We start from the raw sequence: 16,655 nt of genomic DNA, 5'->3' as shown, positions 1-16,655 counted from the left end.
TTTGCCATAAAAATTCCTTAAATTTTTTAACTAAAATCCAGACTTTTATTAAAAAAAAAAAAGTCTTGGACATGATGTCATGATGTGTCAAGTCAACTATTCAAATGTATTAAACACAATACAATAATTTACAGTCTAAACAGTCTTTCCAAGAGTCCTCTTTTTCAGTTGGCATGCTCAGGTTCACTCATCTGCAGTGTCATCTGAATTTTCCGCTTGTTCCTTCTTCAGCAGAAAGGGGAGATACATTGATATGTATAATTTCTTAAATTTACTGCTGCTCAGACAGTACAGGATTGGATCCAGCAAACAGTTCAGATAAGAGAGACAAATAAACCCATCGTATAGTTTAACGACAGCAACTTTTTCATCTTTCATTACAAGCCCATTCTTTAGCTGCACCGCTCTTGTAAAGGTATACGGCAAGAAGCAGACGGCAAAGACGAGAACCACCGTAGTGACGAGGAACATCGCTCTCCGGAGCTTAGTCTTGTCACCCACCGACTTCTGATTGAGTCTTTTGATTATCCGTATTGAGCAGTACACAAGAACAAAAAAGGGGATCAGAATCTGGGTAAAAAACACAATTTCCCTCAGTAGAACGACAGTGTTGAACTCCTCATCATTTTCATTGCTGTTGCACCTGATAAAACTTTGCAACATGGCCGGAATAGTCAAAATTCCCAGTAGCACCCAAATAAATATAGAAATCTGAGGTGATCGTTTCAAAATCCTTAGGAGTTTCCTCTTCCCTGGATGGACGACGCTTAAATATCGATAAATGGAGATGACCGTCAGGAAAGCGATGCTGGCTCCTCGGTTGAGAAACTGCAGGAAGAGCTGTACTTTGCACACAACCTTATTTTCACTACATTGCTGAAAGTTATACGCCTTTACGGGCAATCCAATCAGCAACAGAATGTCAGCCAGGACCAGACTGAACAGGAAAATGTCAATGGTTTTAGATTTCCAGAACTTGAGCTTGAAGATGAAGAGATGGATAACTGAAATGTTCAGCAGGAGACCCAAGATAAACTCCAGCACAACCACAGAAGAGTAGAAAATATACAGCGCTCTGCTTTTGTCAATGTTCTCCTGACATTTGTTGTCCGTGTCGTTATAATCCTCCATATTTGACAGATCCCTGGTCTGAACCGCTTCCTAAAGGGTGTAGATGTTGAATGTCTGTTCTCCCAAAGCTGAGCGTTTTAAAGCTCCTCAGACTTAAAGGCGAAGCCCTTCCTCCGCCTGAGCGTTCAAGTCTCTACCTGTTGAGAAGTTAAATGCCTGATGTCACGAACTGCTTTGAAAAAGACAAAAAAAGTGCAGTCATCAAAGACAACTGAAGTTTAAATCTTTTAAAGAGGACTCAGTGAGCGTGCATTGATAGAGATCAAGTGTCAGGAAGGTTGACACAGTGGACAAAGCAAACAAACTAAAAAAAAAAAAACTAAAAAAAACAGTCAAATGCAAAGATCATAATAAGAACTGAGCATATTTAGGCAGGACAATAGTGGGCGTGTTGACTTCACCATGCAAGTTATAACAAATGTACATGAAAAAATGTGAAGGTTATTGATATTCTTTTCTAAACACCTTTGATTAGATCTGTTTAGAGGCTTGTCCAGACAAACTTGAGCAGATATGTGAAAGAAAGAAAAAATAGCTGAAGGGCAAGTATTGCCTTTTATGGCAAAATGACATGACCTGTTTAAAATATTTGCCACACCTTATATATTTGCACAGCAAGCCGATTTTTAGTTCACTATTACTAACAATGCAGACGTTAATTTCTAAGACTTTATATCTTGCATAATGTTGGAAAGGTGAATTGCATTACATTTGTTTCTCGAAGTTCAGGTTACCTGACTTCCCGTACACTAAACTATGTCAAGAAGTTGAGTCACAATATTACATGAGATCTGAATTTGTATTGCAGATGTTGCACAAGCAGCAGAGCTCAGAAGCTTGTCTTCTATTGAAGAAGAGTCTTCAGAACCTGCACAAGACGACTGTCCTCTCAGCCCTTTCGGACTGAGGCAAGGTCTCCCACCAAACCCAGAGGAGAGGTATTATATGATGCAAAAATACATTTAGAAAACATTTAGTTATCACTCTAAATACTGACTGGATGAGACACTTTTTAAGTTGTTGTCAAATTCTGAAACACATGGCCTACATTAAAGATAAAGTTATAAATTAATATAACTGCCTCAATTAGGCTAATGACCTACTTGGTTGGAATTTGTATGATTAATTTAACTGTTTATTGATATTTACAATTTTTTATATTTTAATAATATTAAAAAAAGTTTGTTTTTTTAAGTAAAAGCAATAAGCCATTCAAGTCACTTAAGAAGGTAATTGGTTTCATATACACTATCGTTCAAAAGTTTGGGTTCAGATTTTTTTTAAAGAAATTATATTCATTGATCAAATTGATCAAAAGTGACAGTAAACACTTCACATTGCTACAAAAGTTTTCTATTTCAATTAAATACAGTTCTTTTGGACTTTATATTCGTCAAAGAATCCTAAAAAGAATTATCATGGTTTCTATAAAAGTATTAATCAGTTCAACTGATTTCATTGATGATAATAAGAAATATTTCTTGAGCAGCAAGTCAGCATATTATAATGATTTCTGAAGGATCATGTGACACTGAAAACTGGAGTAATGCTGCTGAAAATTCAGCTTTGACATCACAGGAATAAATTATATTTTAAAATATATTGTTTTGTAATAAAATTTCACAATATTGCTGCTTTTACTGTGTTTTTGACCAAATAAATGCAGCTTGGTGATTGGAGATATGCAGGGATTAACTTCCCACATCTTCCCACTGCACAAGGCATTGCCCTTTAACTGCCATCTTCCAACTCTCTTAAGCCATGTGCTCCACACATCATGTGACTCAGTGCATCATGTGACTCAGTGCATCATGTGACTCAGTGCATCATGTGACTCAGTGCATCATCTGACTCAGTGCATCATGTTCGTCACAAGTGTATAATAGAAGACTTTTGCAATATGTATAGTATGAGAGCTGTACAATTTAAAAAGAAATATAATTTAAACACAGGCCCATTCGACCAGGACTGAGAGAAGAGCAAAAAACATTTGAAGAGTTTGTTGAAGAACATCTAAAAACAGACCAGGCTGTTCTCCAATATGAGAATGAGGTATGAGCAGCATTTAAACTCTTTAACTCTTCTGCAGATTGAGTGTGTTCTAAGCATTATCCTTTCTGTTTTACAGGCTAGTACACAAATCAGAGGAGCAGAGAAGAGGAATTTTCTTCGTAAAGGAGAAGGAACATCTAAAATTTCGAAGGTTAAGGACTGCTCACTAAGTCTAAAGAGGAGATGCTCTATTAGTCCACAAATGATGAACATGAAGCCCAGTCAGCAGTCAGTACGACCCAGTGAAGAGATACCAAATAGGAGCAGTCCTGCACTGAAGGGTGTGGGAAACCTCAGTGACCAAAAACCTGGCCTGGAGGACTCTCTAAAGAAGACCATTGCTCTACAAGACGATTATTTTTCATCAAACAACAAAGGGAAAGTCAAAGCTTTGACTGCTAATATTGTTAACAATGCAGTCTCACTTAAAAGTAAGCACAGGGAAGGAGTTGTGAGGAATTATGGTAAAACCAATGGAAGTAAGCCAAGTGGATCTGCTCCGACTCAAAGCAGGAGTGTTGGCTTTAAAAAAGTTAATGACCACATTGTCAAAATCCATGAGAAAAACTGTCTTACCAAAAACCACCGTCAAAGCGGACATACCAAAGAGACGTCTAAAGAAGTCAATTTAACCGATGAGGTGATGGAGTCACTGGCTCTTAGTGAATCTAACGACAGCTCTAGCAGCGAAGACGGACCCAACTCTCAGCCTCACAGTCCGTTTCCTCATTATCTTTCAAGGCACACGGATAACAAAGATCAGGGTCTGGATCTGTCGGATGGTGACTATGCTAGTGATGCCCCGAGTGAGACTCAATTCAATGAAGAACATCGCACTTCAACTCCTATGTCTAGTTCTTCGAGCTTCAGCAGTGATTCTGAACTCAAGAGCTTAGAGGAGTCTATGGCTAACTGCTCCAATAAAACAGAAGAAAGAGGGACCTACAGTGATTTTAGACCACCTTCTGTTCCTGACACTCTCACAAGGACATTTCCAAAAGTCAAGGTTACTCCAGAAGAGGTCGCACATGGCATGGAGAAAGAGAAACCACATACTTCAATGAGGTTTAGTAATAAGATTATGACTTTTACCAGTTTTGGGGTATTTTGAAGAGAAACTCTATATGCTCTATATGCCCTGAAACCTAAGTCAAGTCACCTTCATTTATATAGTGCTTTTTACAATACAGATTGTTTCAAAGCAGCTTTACAGTGATAATAGGAAATTAATGCAACAAAGATTGTTTTGGCTGTACAGCAGCTCTAGAAGAAAGTCATTGTCTAGCTTAAGTACCCAGACAGCAACATAGTGTCGGCCCAGATCCGGCCCACATCTGGTACGTGTGATGTGGGCCGGATCTGGGCAGACACTATTTTGCTGTCCGGGTATGTTTTTGATTCATTCATTTCCATTGTAAAAATCATTAGTTATTAACTTAGGGACCACTTACACAACATCGTTTTCAACTGAAAAAAGAACATTTCTAAGTTTCTATCTCTGATTGAACATATTCCTGAATTTGACTAGGTCTGAGATGGAAGAGCATGTTTTCAAAGGAGAGGATGGCTGCAGACCTTTGCTCAGGCTTACGAAAGAACTTCATGAACCTCAGGTAAAAACAAGACATTTTAGACCAAAGTTTCCTCCTTTTTCACATCACATCTCCATGTGTGACCTTGTAAAGAACCACCACTTTACTTCTTATACACTATTAAAATACAAGTTACAAAAGGGGAGTCTCACAGCGATTTCATAGAACCATCATTTTGGGTTCCCCAAAGAACCTTTCAGTAAGTAGTTCTTTAAAGAACCATTTTTTCTGTATAGAACTTTTTCCACTATAAAGAAACTTTCATTCAGTGGAAAAGTTATATAGATGTCGATGGTTCTTCATGGAACTATTGACGCTAAACAAGAACCTTTAGGGCCCTATTTTAACGATCTAAGCGCATGGTCTAAAGCGCACGGCGCAAGTTCACTTAGGGCGAGTCTGAATCCACTTTTACTAGTTTAACGACGGGAAAAATGGTCAGCGTGCATGGTCTAAAAGGGTTGTCCCTATTCTCTTAGGGCCCTATTTTAACGATCTGAAACGCAAGTGTCAAGCGCAAAGCGCAAGTAACTTTGTGGGCGGGTCTCGGCGCTGTTGCTATTTTCCCGGCGGGATAAATGACTCTTGCGCCAGGCGCAAATCTAAAATGGGTTGGTCTGAAGTAGCTTCATTATTCATAGGTGTGGTTTGGGCGTAACGTGAAATAAACCAATCAGAGCGTCATCTCACATTCCCTTTAAGAGCAGAGGCGCTTTTTCCATAGCGGATTGCTATTGTAACGGCGGATTTGCCAGGCGCGCGCCAGGAGCGGTTCACAGCCAAGGAGAGCAACGCTCTCGTCACGGCCGTAAAAGAGAGAAGTTACATTGAAATGGAGAAACCCACCCAAATTAACTTCTGTTAAACAGGCGTATGATAATTTGGGTAAATATGTAAGCTAGATGTATGCTTTTATAATAAATTGTCTATCTAATTATCTATCTAATTATCTATCTATCTATCTATCTATCTATCTATCTATCTATCGTAATAATGTATGATTTGCAAAAATGAAAACTGCTGCTTCTGTGTAGATGAGAGAATCAAAGTGTATGCTCGTTGTGCACACGCTACATTGATTATGGCCAAGCATGCGCCCTTAAAATAGCATATGAATAACATGCGCAACGCGCCACTGACTTTAAACTATTTTTTCCTGGTTAGTGGCGCAATTGTTTTCTAAACCTGCAAAATAGCATGAAGGAACGTTTGCGCCGGAACACGCCTCCTCTTTGCGCTGAACCGCCCCCGGGAGCGCAAGTCTATTTCTTAGTTAACCGACGTGCTTCTGTGGAGGGAAAAGTCCGCTTTGCGCGGGTGCAAAATAGGAATGATACATGCGTCGGTGTACAAAGTCACTTGCGCTGGGTGCAAGATAGGGCCCTTAATGTGTAATGGGTGTGTTTTGGGATTTACGTGCGTTAAACCAATCAGAGTCTCATCTCCCATTCCCTTTAAATGCCAGTTGCGCTCGCGCCATGGCGGATTCGCTATTTACATGACGGAATTTTATAGTGGAAAGACCGAACGAGTCTCCAGAGCGCAAATGGAACTGCTCGTGCGCGAGGTAAAAGTGCACAAGCAGAACATCTACGGGACAAGCCGGATTCCACCATATCTTTATGTACACAATAATAATCTTTTACAATGTAATCCTTTTATTTAAAATATTTGGAATGTTTGTGTGCTGCTGTGCGTCCCTGTGTGTTTAATAAGCAGAGTGCACGCGCGTTGTGGGTAAATATTGTACCATTGACTTTAGACCAGGTTTCAGTTGGTCAATGGCGCAGTCTATTTCTGTTGCCTCAAAATAGCAACACGCCAACAATGCGCCAGAACACACCTCGTTTTCAGACCAGCACGCCCATGGGCGCACAAATGGGCGCAAATGCATTTGCTATTTAAACAATGTGGTGCATGACGTGAAAATGATAACTGCGTCGGGCTGAAACTAGCAAAAAACACTTGCGTCGCGCTTGGCGCTGCATTGCGCCGGGTGTAAGATAGGGCCCTTATTTTTAAAGGTTTTTTTAGGATCCTTACATGGTTTTAATAGCAATATGCATTCAGAAAGTACTTCATATCATGTTTAAATCACTGTGCATTTACTGTAGGATCTGAGCCAGCAGATCTCATCTCTGAAGCAGCATTTGATGGAGAGGGAGTCTCACTGGTCACAGGCCCACAGTCTCCTCCAGAGCCGTGTGGAAGCCCTCATCCGAGAGAACCAGGAGCTTCACAGCAGGTTTAATGTGAACAAGAGTTTGCCCCAGAGCGCTGGTTCCTCTGCTCCTCATGCTGGATCATACAGCGCAGTGAGAGTAAATTCAAACCTTATTCAGTAATGATCCACAGATTAAATATTTAGATTTAAACTATATTTTTATACACATTTATAAAAGCTACTTAAATGTCCTTATTGAACTAAGGCCAAATTCTGGCTTAATCTAAGCCCTGTCTGAAACCAGGCCATTAAGTTTTGTTTTCAGAGAAATATAACTACATTTAAAGAGGTTTATACTACATTTCCCAATATTGTACATTTTCCCTTTGAACTTTGAAGTTTATTTTTATTTATTGAAATACAATTTAGATGTCAAGTCTCCTATAGTTTTGTTTTGTTATAAGCGCCTTAGTACATTTGGCAATTTTGCTCAAAGGAAATTTCTTATTTTAAGATTATTTAGATATTCTATATGGAAAGCAGGGCAAAAAGAAAACGATCTTTTTGAATGAACATACGGTTGATTACACTTTTTTTAGACAGTCCACTTTAGACATTCTACTAACTATAATTAACTTTGCAACTACATGTCAACTAACTCATTAATTTGCAATTAATTTGCAACTAACTCATAAATTTGCAACAACATGTCAACTATCTCATTAATTTGCAACTACATGTCAACTAACTCATTAATTTGCAACTACATGTCAACTAACTCATTAATTTGCAACTACATGTCAACTAACTCATTAATTTCATTAATTTGCAACTACATGTCAACTAACTTTCATTAGTAGACTGTCAGGTTAGATTTAGTATAATATGTTGACTCGTAGTTGCAAAGTTACTTATAGTCAGTAAAGTGTTAGCAAATATTAAGCAGACAGTCTACTAATACTCTAATGACTGCTTGTTGACATGTACTGTAGTTGCAAAGTTAATTAAATGTTATCTCATATACCTAAATATTTAAACATGGAAGGCAATATTTCTCAGCAGGTTATGATCTTTACTCAGAACAATCTGTATTTATATATGCCTCAATGAATAACATATATGTTGTGCTCCAGTTTGAGAAAAGCAGAGAGGAACCACAGAAGACCCCTCGTGTGAGGAGCGCAACTCCAGCCTTCAACAAATCCACAATCCATAGGACACAACAGAGCAATGTTAGTATGCTAACATTATTAATGTGCATGGTCTTGCTATAAAATATTAATTATGAAAATATGATTTTACTTTAAAGTAAATATTTCCTTTTTTATTTTTAGTCATTTGCTGTAAGAACCCATTCAACTAGTTATAAACTCAATTGCTATAAAGCCGTTGAGGTGTGTAATGTGTTCTCAAGTGCCCTTTAATCTCTTCAGAAATAATTCATGGTGGCTCTCAAAGCCCAGTGTCAGATAATTGACTCGGCTCTTTATAATTAATTCATGCTTGTGCAATGCATCTACCCATCTTCATTTCATACAGTGTAAGTGTTAAATCCTGATTTTATTTTGTAATTGTTTGCCCTGTTCATAATTTATGAACACAAAGAGCTATTCAATTTAATGGAACAGAGAATAAATTCAGAATCACTTTCACATAATATATTTATTCAATCACTGTGCATGTTGTTGTGACATGCATGATTAAGCATGCAGATCATCTGTATCATCATCTATTTGTTTGATTTATGTAAGTGAATAAATAAATGTCCTTTTCTTTTTTGATATTTTAATGGATAACAGAACAAAAATGATATTTAGTGCAATACTGTTTATTGAAAACATTTGATTTCAGTGTCTTTTTCAAGTTATTCTTGGTTCTTGTTATATGATGGACAGGCAAATGGACACTCTTTTACCAAAGCTAACAGGATAACAGAATGCTCAGCCGACTCTTTGAGTAAGTATATTTGCTTGTGCTTCATCTCTTATGAACCAAAATATGTCATTACTGAATCTTAGCCTACTGTGTTCAACTTGCTATGTCTTGTGTGTTATGTTATTCAAAAGGAAAGAATTCTGCACTTTCCACTGACAGTCCACAGAACAATGGCATGAGTGGCGGAAAGGTATTTACTTTTCTCTTAAAGGCACAGTTCACCCGATGCAGGCAGTCAATATCCGTACTCTCAGAGCATGAAGGAATTACACACACTTTTGTTCCTTTTAGGTACTAATATGCACCTCAGTGACAGCTTTTGTACTTTTTTTCTGAGTGTATTTTGTATCACTCATCATGACAGAATAGACTCTGACCAAGTTTCTATTATGAAATGTGCAATGCATCATAGTATCATAATGACACTTTTGTTGTTCACAGGGAAGTTTGTTTTATCATCATACTGACTGCAATGATGCACAAACGGCATCCCAGGCCAGAAAAAACAAAGTACGGGAGGAAACTCACTATCCAGATGGAAGAGTAAGGAGGGTGTTTTGCAATTAAACTGTAAAAAAAATGTGGCTGCGATTTAGTTATAACAACTTATAATTTGTTGAGATAACTTAAATATCCAACTTAACTAAAGTTAACTAAACTTAATATTTTAAGTCAAGCATGAACACATATTGTTGAAACAAAGTTGAAACAATGTTGGATTTTAAGTTGTGATAAATAATCGCAGCAAGTTTTTTTACAGTGTAAATTTGAATTACGCATTATCTTCCAACCCTTTTTCAAAATGTTCTACTTTCTCTTAGGTAGAACGTCTTTTTTTGAACGGATGTCGTGTGATCACATTTCGCAATGGAACAAAGAAAGAGATTGGTGTTGACAAGTCGGTCACTGTTTCCTTCTTCAATGGAGATGTTAAACGCACGCTGGCTGACGGGACTGTGGTGTGTATCATGACATGAGGCCCTTAGAGAATAAGGATGTCTTTTCAAGTCTGTTCCCACATTTACTGCTGCTGTATTGCAACATTTCAAAATTCACTAAATATTTTGTGGACATTCACATTTACATGTTCCTACAGGCTTAAGCTTTCGATTTTTGTTTCCCGTAATTCACCACGCCTTTTGTCTTTGTTCCTGAATTTGTACTTTTCAGATCTTCAGATCAGGGTTTTTTACAGTTTTCAAAATGTCACTTTTTTCATTTTTATTTCATTTTGTATTTTGGTTTCCAGTTTTAGTATGGTTTCCTTTAGATTTTTTTTTAAAGGTTTTTCCTTTTTATACCAAAGCATCGCAATTTTTTTTGTTTGTTTATTTTCAAATTATTGTTTGGTTTTGCCATTTTAGTTTACAATTAACCTGTTTTAAATTCTGTTTATATAGATATACTACTATTGTGATGCTCAAACAACTCACTCAACCTATCCATCTGGTTTGGAGGTTGTACAGTTTCCAAACAACCAAAGAGGTTAGAAGAAAACATGTTCTTTTGTTGAAATACACTGTAAAAAAAGTGTATTCTGTTAATAAAAAAAAATTGGACTATTGGAGTACATTACTATTTCAGTCTTTCGACTTCAACATTTCATGTTTAATTCAACGTGTTAATGCCAACTCACACTGCACAGACAACGCTGACCAACAGCAACAGACGCTTCGGTGGGTTTTGTCCGATCAGTGTGTTACCCTGTCAGTGTCTGTTGCCATTGGTCGGCGCTTGTTTTAATGTTTCCATGTTCAGTCTGCTTTTGTCGGGTCGTGGAATGTCTGAGAAATGACTCACTGTAATCTAGTGATTGTTGGCATTGGCGTCTGTCAGTGCAGTGTTACCCCAGTAAAAAAAAAACCTACAAATCCATTAACATATTTACTGAAATAATTATAATTCAACTTTATTTGGAGTACTTCTTTATTGAAACATAGCACATTTCTCAATATTAAGCCTAAAATGTGTTTTAATATCACTATTAGTAAGGATAAGTATGACCTCTGTATAATATCAGTCTTTAAATGCAAGATATTTAAAGTACCAAAAGTAAAATTTAGCACAATCATATATACTTATATACTATATACTTATGTATATCTTTAGTTGGACTTCAATATTATTTCTGGATAACTAAAGTACATTAAGTACAAAATTTGTTTCCAATTTAGTATCCAATTTATCAGACTTTAAGTATATCAATTTAGTATACTAAATGTACGATTGCAGGGTATTTATATTAAGTACATAAATATGTAAACGTATCTGTAGTATACTTAGCTTATTTTTCACAACAGGAATTAGCCTTTACTTGCAGTTTCTTTGTAATTATTTGTCTACTAGCACTTTCTAAGTGAAAGTATTTAAAAAATGTCAGGGTAATTTGAATTTGGGATTATAAATGTCTGTTTAAATGTTACATTTCCCTAGAAAAACACCATCCTGATGGCACAAGGGAAATATCCTTCCCAGATGGCACCGTCAAGATTCTCCACTCCGATGGTCGAGAGGAAAGCATTTTTCCAGATGGAACTATTGTCAAGATATCACAGTAAGATTAATGTCTGTCTTTCCTGTTTTCCTGTTTTCCTGCTTCTTTTTTATTTACTCTCTTACACACTGCTTCCACAGACATGGTGAAAAGATGGTGGAGTTTACTAATGGGCAGAGAGAGATCCACACTTCACTGTACAAGAGGAGGATGTACCCGGATGGAACCGTTAAAACTGTCTATAGGGATGGGAGACAAGAGACTAAGTTCTCATCTGGGAGGGTTCACATTAAGAACAATGAATGTGTCCTTATAATGGACAAAAAGTGAACTTCTTAAAAATATTTTCATTTTATTTATTTGTCTTTGATCTGAACATATCAATAAACTGTAAATGACAATCGGGTGAACTGAGCCTGCCTATTTTTACATGTGCTGTCAGCAGGTGTCTTGTGTTGCTAAGAGTTTCTCTCAGCATGAACACATCTGATACTGTATTCAGGTGAAGACCCTCTGACCTAGTCGTGACATTGTACTACATTGCAACTCTCCGGTTTCAGAAGAGGAACATTCCTAAAATAGTCAGGGAGAGCTGGGATAAATATCTTACATAAGCATTATGTTTCGTGTTTGAAAATGTTTTTGTATTGTCTAATCGTAGCATGTACACTACAGTTCTTTTAAATTGTAATAATAGTTCATAATATTAATGTTTTACTATATTTTTGCATTACTAAATGCAGCCTTGGTGAGCATAAAAAAAAATACATAAAAAAAATACACAAGTGAGTTTAATTGTCATATGTAACATTGCTAACATGTCAAAGATGTATAAGGCAAAAATAAAATTCTGTCTAAATGAGTAAAAAAGCTATTATTATATGTGCAAGTGCGATATATATGCTCTCCCCAATTGTCTTGTCTTGTCAAAGATTACAAATCGTTGCAAAAATTAGGCCTACTTTAACCATTTTACTTCGTTTCTGAATTTGAGGAGTAGCATTCGCTGAGAAGAGGTGGATCTTTTGGCCCCCAAAGCAGAGACTCAAATTTGTCCCTGACAGCATTACAACTCTGACTGCTGTCCGCCTTTGTCCTCTTTTTTCCGTTAAAGGAAGATCCCAGTCTTTTCGTGAGTTTACGGACCTCATTCACAATAGCCTTAACATCCACTTGGTCCTGAGAGGCTTTCCACGTAGCCTCATTAAAGGGAAACGTCAGTATGAAGTCTCCAACACGACAAGGAGGGATGTCTCTGTCCTGAGTCCTGCGGTTCCATGGGATGGTTGGGGACTTGAGTTTATGTATGTGAAGAGAAGGCAACTTGAATGTGAAAGATGGTGTATTTATGTGAGACTGCCTTGTACTGTTAAGCGTTGTGAGTTTTAGGTTATCAGAATCCACCTCAGCGTTAATTTCCTCCAGCTTCTGTGCAGCCTTTTCATGTCCACTGGATTTTGAATTGGGGTGAACGGGGCGAGAAGCATACCTGCTGTTATTTCTAGCACAATCATTCACAGAACACAACACAGTGTCTTGAGAACTTGAAGAGGTTGAGATAGACTGATTCCAGCTTCTCTTGCCTGATGGAGTAGCATGCAAAGTTTTGGGTAGCAGAGGAATTTTTGGCTGTAAATACCATCTACCTGATCTTGTATATCTCTTTCTGAGGTCTTCCTTCTGTCTGAAACCATCCATCATCCTGTAATTCATCAGGTCGATTATATCATTGATCAGCCCTTTCTTGACCGTTACATCAGCAGGGCAGTCTAATGAAAGTGCCGGACTGTGGTTGACTTCCAGAAGCCACGGTTTGTAGCTGGAGTCGATGAGGATGTCAAACCCTAACAGTTCCAGACAATTGGGGTTGGAGGGAATGCAAGGAACGGCTGCGAGCAGAGTCAACGTGATGATATTGCTGATCCTGTGCCAAAGGAGAAGTTCGTTTACATCTTGTTTGTGAAGAAAGCTGCGGAATTTGCTCATGGTCCACTTGCATCCTCGGCCAACTCGCTCTTTGTCCATGGCGTAGCACAATCCGAACTTATTGATGCTGGTGTTCGTCAGGTGAGAGTATAGGTTGTCTAAAGAAGCAAGGGTGTACTTTTCAGTCGCGAAACGCACTAGGCCTTCCTGGTGCATGTAAATCACAAGAGGACAGAAGCTCTTTACGCAAACGTAAATGCGGAGATCAAACTTGTAGCCTGAAATGAGAAGCGGGTTGCTGATGTATCTTTGTATGATTACTGAAGAGTCGTAGACCAAGTCCTTGATATCTTTAAACAGAAATATACCTCGTCCTCTCGACAGGTGAACAGGTTTACAAATCCAGTAGCAAGACTTCCCTCCATCAGTGGTGCGATTCTTAGTATACACCCCTAGAAACTTTGTGTATTCGTTTGGCAATATGAAAGCCGCAGGGCTGAAGTCATACAAGGCTGCGCCGAAAGCGCTCTTCATTCTTCTCAAATGTCGTGCTAGATAGTCCTTGTGTGTAATGTGGGTCATTTTGAGATGGTGGTTCAGTCTCTGCCAGGGCAGGATGTTTTTGTAGTCTGAGTTTCGGAAGCCAGAGGATCTCCAGTAGAGGTTCCAGTCTCCTTCCTCCTGCTCGTCTTCATCATACTCCTCCCATCCTCGCTCAAGCAGAACCTCACGCACCACCAGCGGAGCTCCTCCATGCAGTCGGAACACCAGAGGAGCAAAACCACGTTCCTTTTCGGCCATAGAGAAGATCCCAGAACCTCCAAGAAATCAGACAATTCTCTGAATTATGGGAAATAGGAGAAATCACATTTAATTATCCATTGGATAGTCATTTGGACAGTAATGTAAACAGCCTCTTAATTACAAGATACGTGACTTGTTACAAATGCAGGCCATGATATATATATATATATATATAGCCTATATACAGCACTAATGTATGGGCATATATATATATATATATACACAGTATACATATATATATATATATATATATATATATATATATATATATATATATATATATATATATATATTAGTGCTGTCAACGATAAAGTGTGAACACATGCGATTCATTTTTGTCCAGATTAACGCGTTAAAATATTTACCGCAATTAACGCAGTATCCGGTAATTTTTCTGACATCCTTTGGCTAGCGTTACATTAGCTATATGATCACGCTCTCGTTCAATTTCTGTATATATTTCCTACCTGTTAGACAGGCAGGAAGGGCACAGGTAAATATTAAGTTCACTTAAATTCCTCTTGAAACAAACTTTGTTGTATTATTTTAATTTAATACTGTGAAGCTGCTTTGATACAATCTGTATTGTGAAAAGCGCTATACAAATAAACTTGACTTGACTTGACTTGACTTAAATTAAAAGTTGTTCTATTTTTTGAAGCCTTATCAATGTAAAAAAAAAACAAAAAAACATTGATAGCTTTCAATACACTGTAATGTTGAATGGCTATAATTAAAGTTTAAAATTGGGGGGCCTTCATTTATAAAACTGTCTTTATGTTGTTTCTACATTAATTTGGGAGATTAACTGTGAAATAATCACATTATAAAATATATAGTTTTAGTTTTCACCGAGTGTAGAGTATATAAATCACTCTTACCTGCCCGAGCTTTGTTGTCTGGGAGATCCTCTACACTCAGGGCTCCTGTCAGACAGGTTGTGGCTCTTTTGTGTCCTCTGCTCTGGTCATCTTTCGTTGCTAGGAAACCTTTGAATGAAAGCGCGCCATGTGAGCTGCTGACATGCGAGTGTTATGTTGCGCGGTCAGAGCAGGTGACGTCACCAGGCGTGAATAAGCGACATCAACATATTTTCAAAAAAAAAAAATATATATATTTTCCAAACTTGGCTAAATATTTTATACACAAGTGTAAATTTAGTAAGAGTAAGCCTTTCTTCAACCTTTTTCTCTTATACTGTGTATCGGATTTCTGATTCAAAACTGTGAATCCTTTAAAAATGTAGCCTTCATTATTTTCTTGCTCCCTGGCATATAGGCTAATATATTGTCATTTTTGTATTTTTTTGTGTTTTATAATAATAATAATACTAATAATACAATTTGAAAATATATTTTTCCTAAACAAATATAAAAACTAAAATATAGTTTTGTTTGCATATTAGGCTATTTATCTGTCTAAAAATGTTTCGAAGGTCTAAATCGAATACAGTGTAACTAATAGCTACACTTGTGCTGCTGCTGTGTAAAGATTAGTGTATTTTGTAAGCATTTCAAAAATGTTAGTAGCCTAATTGACAAAAAAATTAAAATGTTAATATGTAGGGCAGGCCTAAATGAAATGGGCAACCATATAACACATTTTAAGTGAAGTCGAAACGTAGACTTAATGTCACGTAGGCCTAATAGTGTTACAATTTAGGCAAAGTGATGAGCGATGTTATTGACGTTATTCTCTCTCTCTCTCTCTCTCTCTCTCTCTCTCTCTCTCTCTCTCTCTCTCTCTCTCTCTCTCTCTCTCTCTCTCTCTCCTCAGATCCGACCATAACAGACACTGCCACCTACTGGAGAAAAAAATGCACCAATAAAGAGCTAAGGAAGAGGCCCGAGAGAGTTTATTTTCAGTGAGAATGCTACCATCTATTGGTTACAACAATGCAAAACAATGTAGCTGCAGTAGTGCGTTGATCTGTATAGTCTAATATATTGTGCATTAGTGTGCAGGCCATGCTATATACCATAAACCATAGCATTAGTTTATATTTACCATAAGGGAGAAAGCACATTTGAAACCAGTGAGTTACATTACAGCCTTCATAGCAGCCGACTGCGTACAGAATTTGACAGTCCAGCTGTTTGTATATTGGGGAATGAATTGATTCCTGTCATGGTAACTCGAATTGGAGGTAGAATGTCATGTAAAATACTCTCTGCTTAAAGGAATAGATCACCAAAAAAATTACAATTATTTCATCATTTACTCACCCTCAAGTTGTTCCAAACCTGTATGAGTTTCTTTCTTCTGTTATTCTGATTCATTTTTACATTGTTTCACTTCTCATTTTCAGCATTTTGCCTTTAATAAAAGTAATAGCCATTTCTACAATGCATACAGAGTTTGAAACACCATTTGAGCTTCCGGAAGAGTTTAATCTGTAAATGATTCGTTTTTTTTATTTTTATTTTTTTATGATGACTCACACAGACTATATCTATATGAGTATCTCAGGAAGAACTTGTATGCAGAAACACCCTTTAACCATATCTGATAAAAGCTGTAAAGATTATCTTGTATGAGAATCATAATCCCCCCCCCC

General features: G+C 37.4%; 3 protein-coding genes across 3 annotated transcripts; 1 reads left to right on the top strand and 2 right to left on the bottom strand.

Annotated features, from left to right (window-relative positions):
- Positions 1 to 140: 140 nt before the first annotated feature.
- Positions 141 to 1,256, bottom strand: gpr31 (G protein-coupled receptor 31). The gene has a single exon (XM_082146617.1). It carries the CDS (start codon positions 1,129 to 1,131, stop codon positions 184 to 186), a length of 948 nt encoding a protein of 315 aa, XP_082002743.1. The 5' UTR covers positions 1,132 to 1,256; the 3' UTR covers positions 141 to 183.
- On the top strand, positions 1,182 to 12,242 carry LOC309482411 (uncharacterized protein; the record flags this gene model as incomplete). The annotated part of the gene is made up of 14 exons (XM_082147757.1): positions 1,182 to 1,278; positions 1,940 to 2,069; positions 3,084 to 3,183; positions 3,260 to 4,248; positions 4,712 to 4,796; positions 6,890 to 7,096; positions 8,073 to 8,171; positions 8,835 to 8,895; positions 9,006 to 9,064; positions 9,316 to 9,417; positions 9,696 to 9,833; positions 10,275 to 10,359; positions 11,308 to 11,428; positions 11,509 to 12,242. 14 exons carry the CDS (start codon positions 1,182 to 1,184, stop codon positions 11,696 to 11,698), a joined length of 2,463 nt encoding a protein of 820 aa, XP_082003883.1. The 3' UTR covers positions 11,699 to 12,242.
- ttll2 (tubulin tyrosine ligase-like family, member 2) lies at positions 12,142 to 15,087 on the bottom strand. The gene is made up of 2 exons (XM_082146611.1): positions 14,980 to 15,087; positions 12,142 to 14,134 (listed from the first exon to the last, which is right to left on the bottom strand). Exon 2 carries the CDS (start codon positions 14,093 to 14,095, stop codon positions 12,341 to 12,343), a length of 1,755 nt encoding a protein of 584 aa, XP_082002737.1. The 5' UTR covers positions 14,096 to 14,134; positions 14,980 to 15,087; the 3' UTR covers positions 12,142 to 12,340.
- Positions 15,088 to 16,655: the final 1,568 nt, after the last annotated feature.

Source organism: Leuciscus leuciscus (assembly GCF_965113295.1).
Source record: "Leuciscus leuciscus genome assembly, chromosome: 19".
Classification (NCBI taxonomy): Eukaryota; Metazoa; Chordata; class Actinopteri; order Cypriniformes; family Leuciscidae; genus Leuciscus; species Leuciscus leuciscus.
Note: the sequence above shows the minus strand (reverse complement) of the source record. Positions and strands in the feature narration are given on the sequence as shown.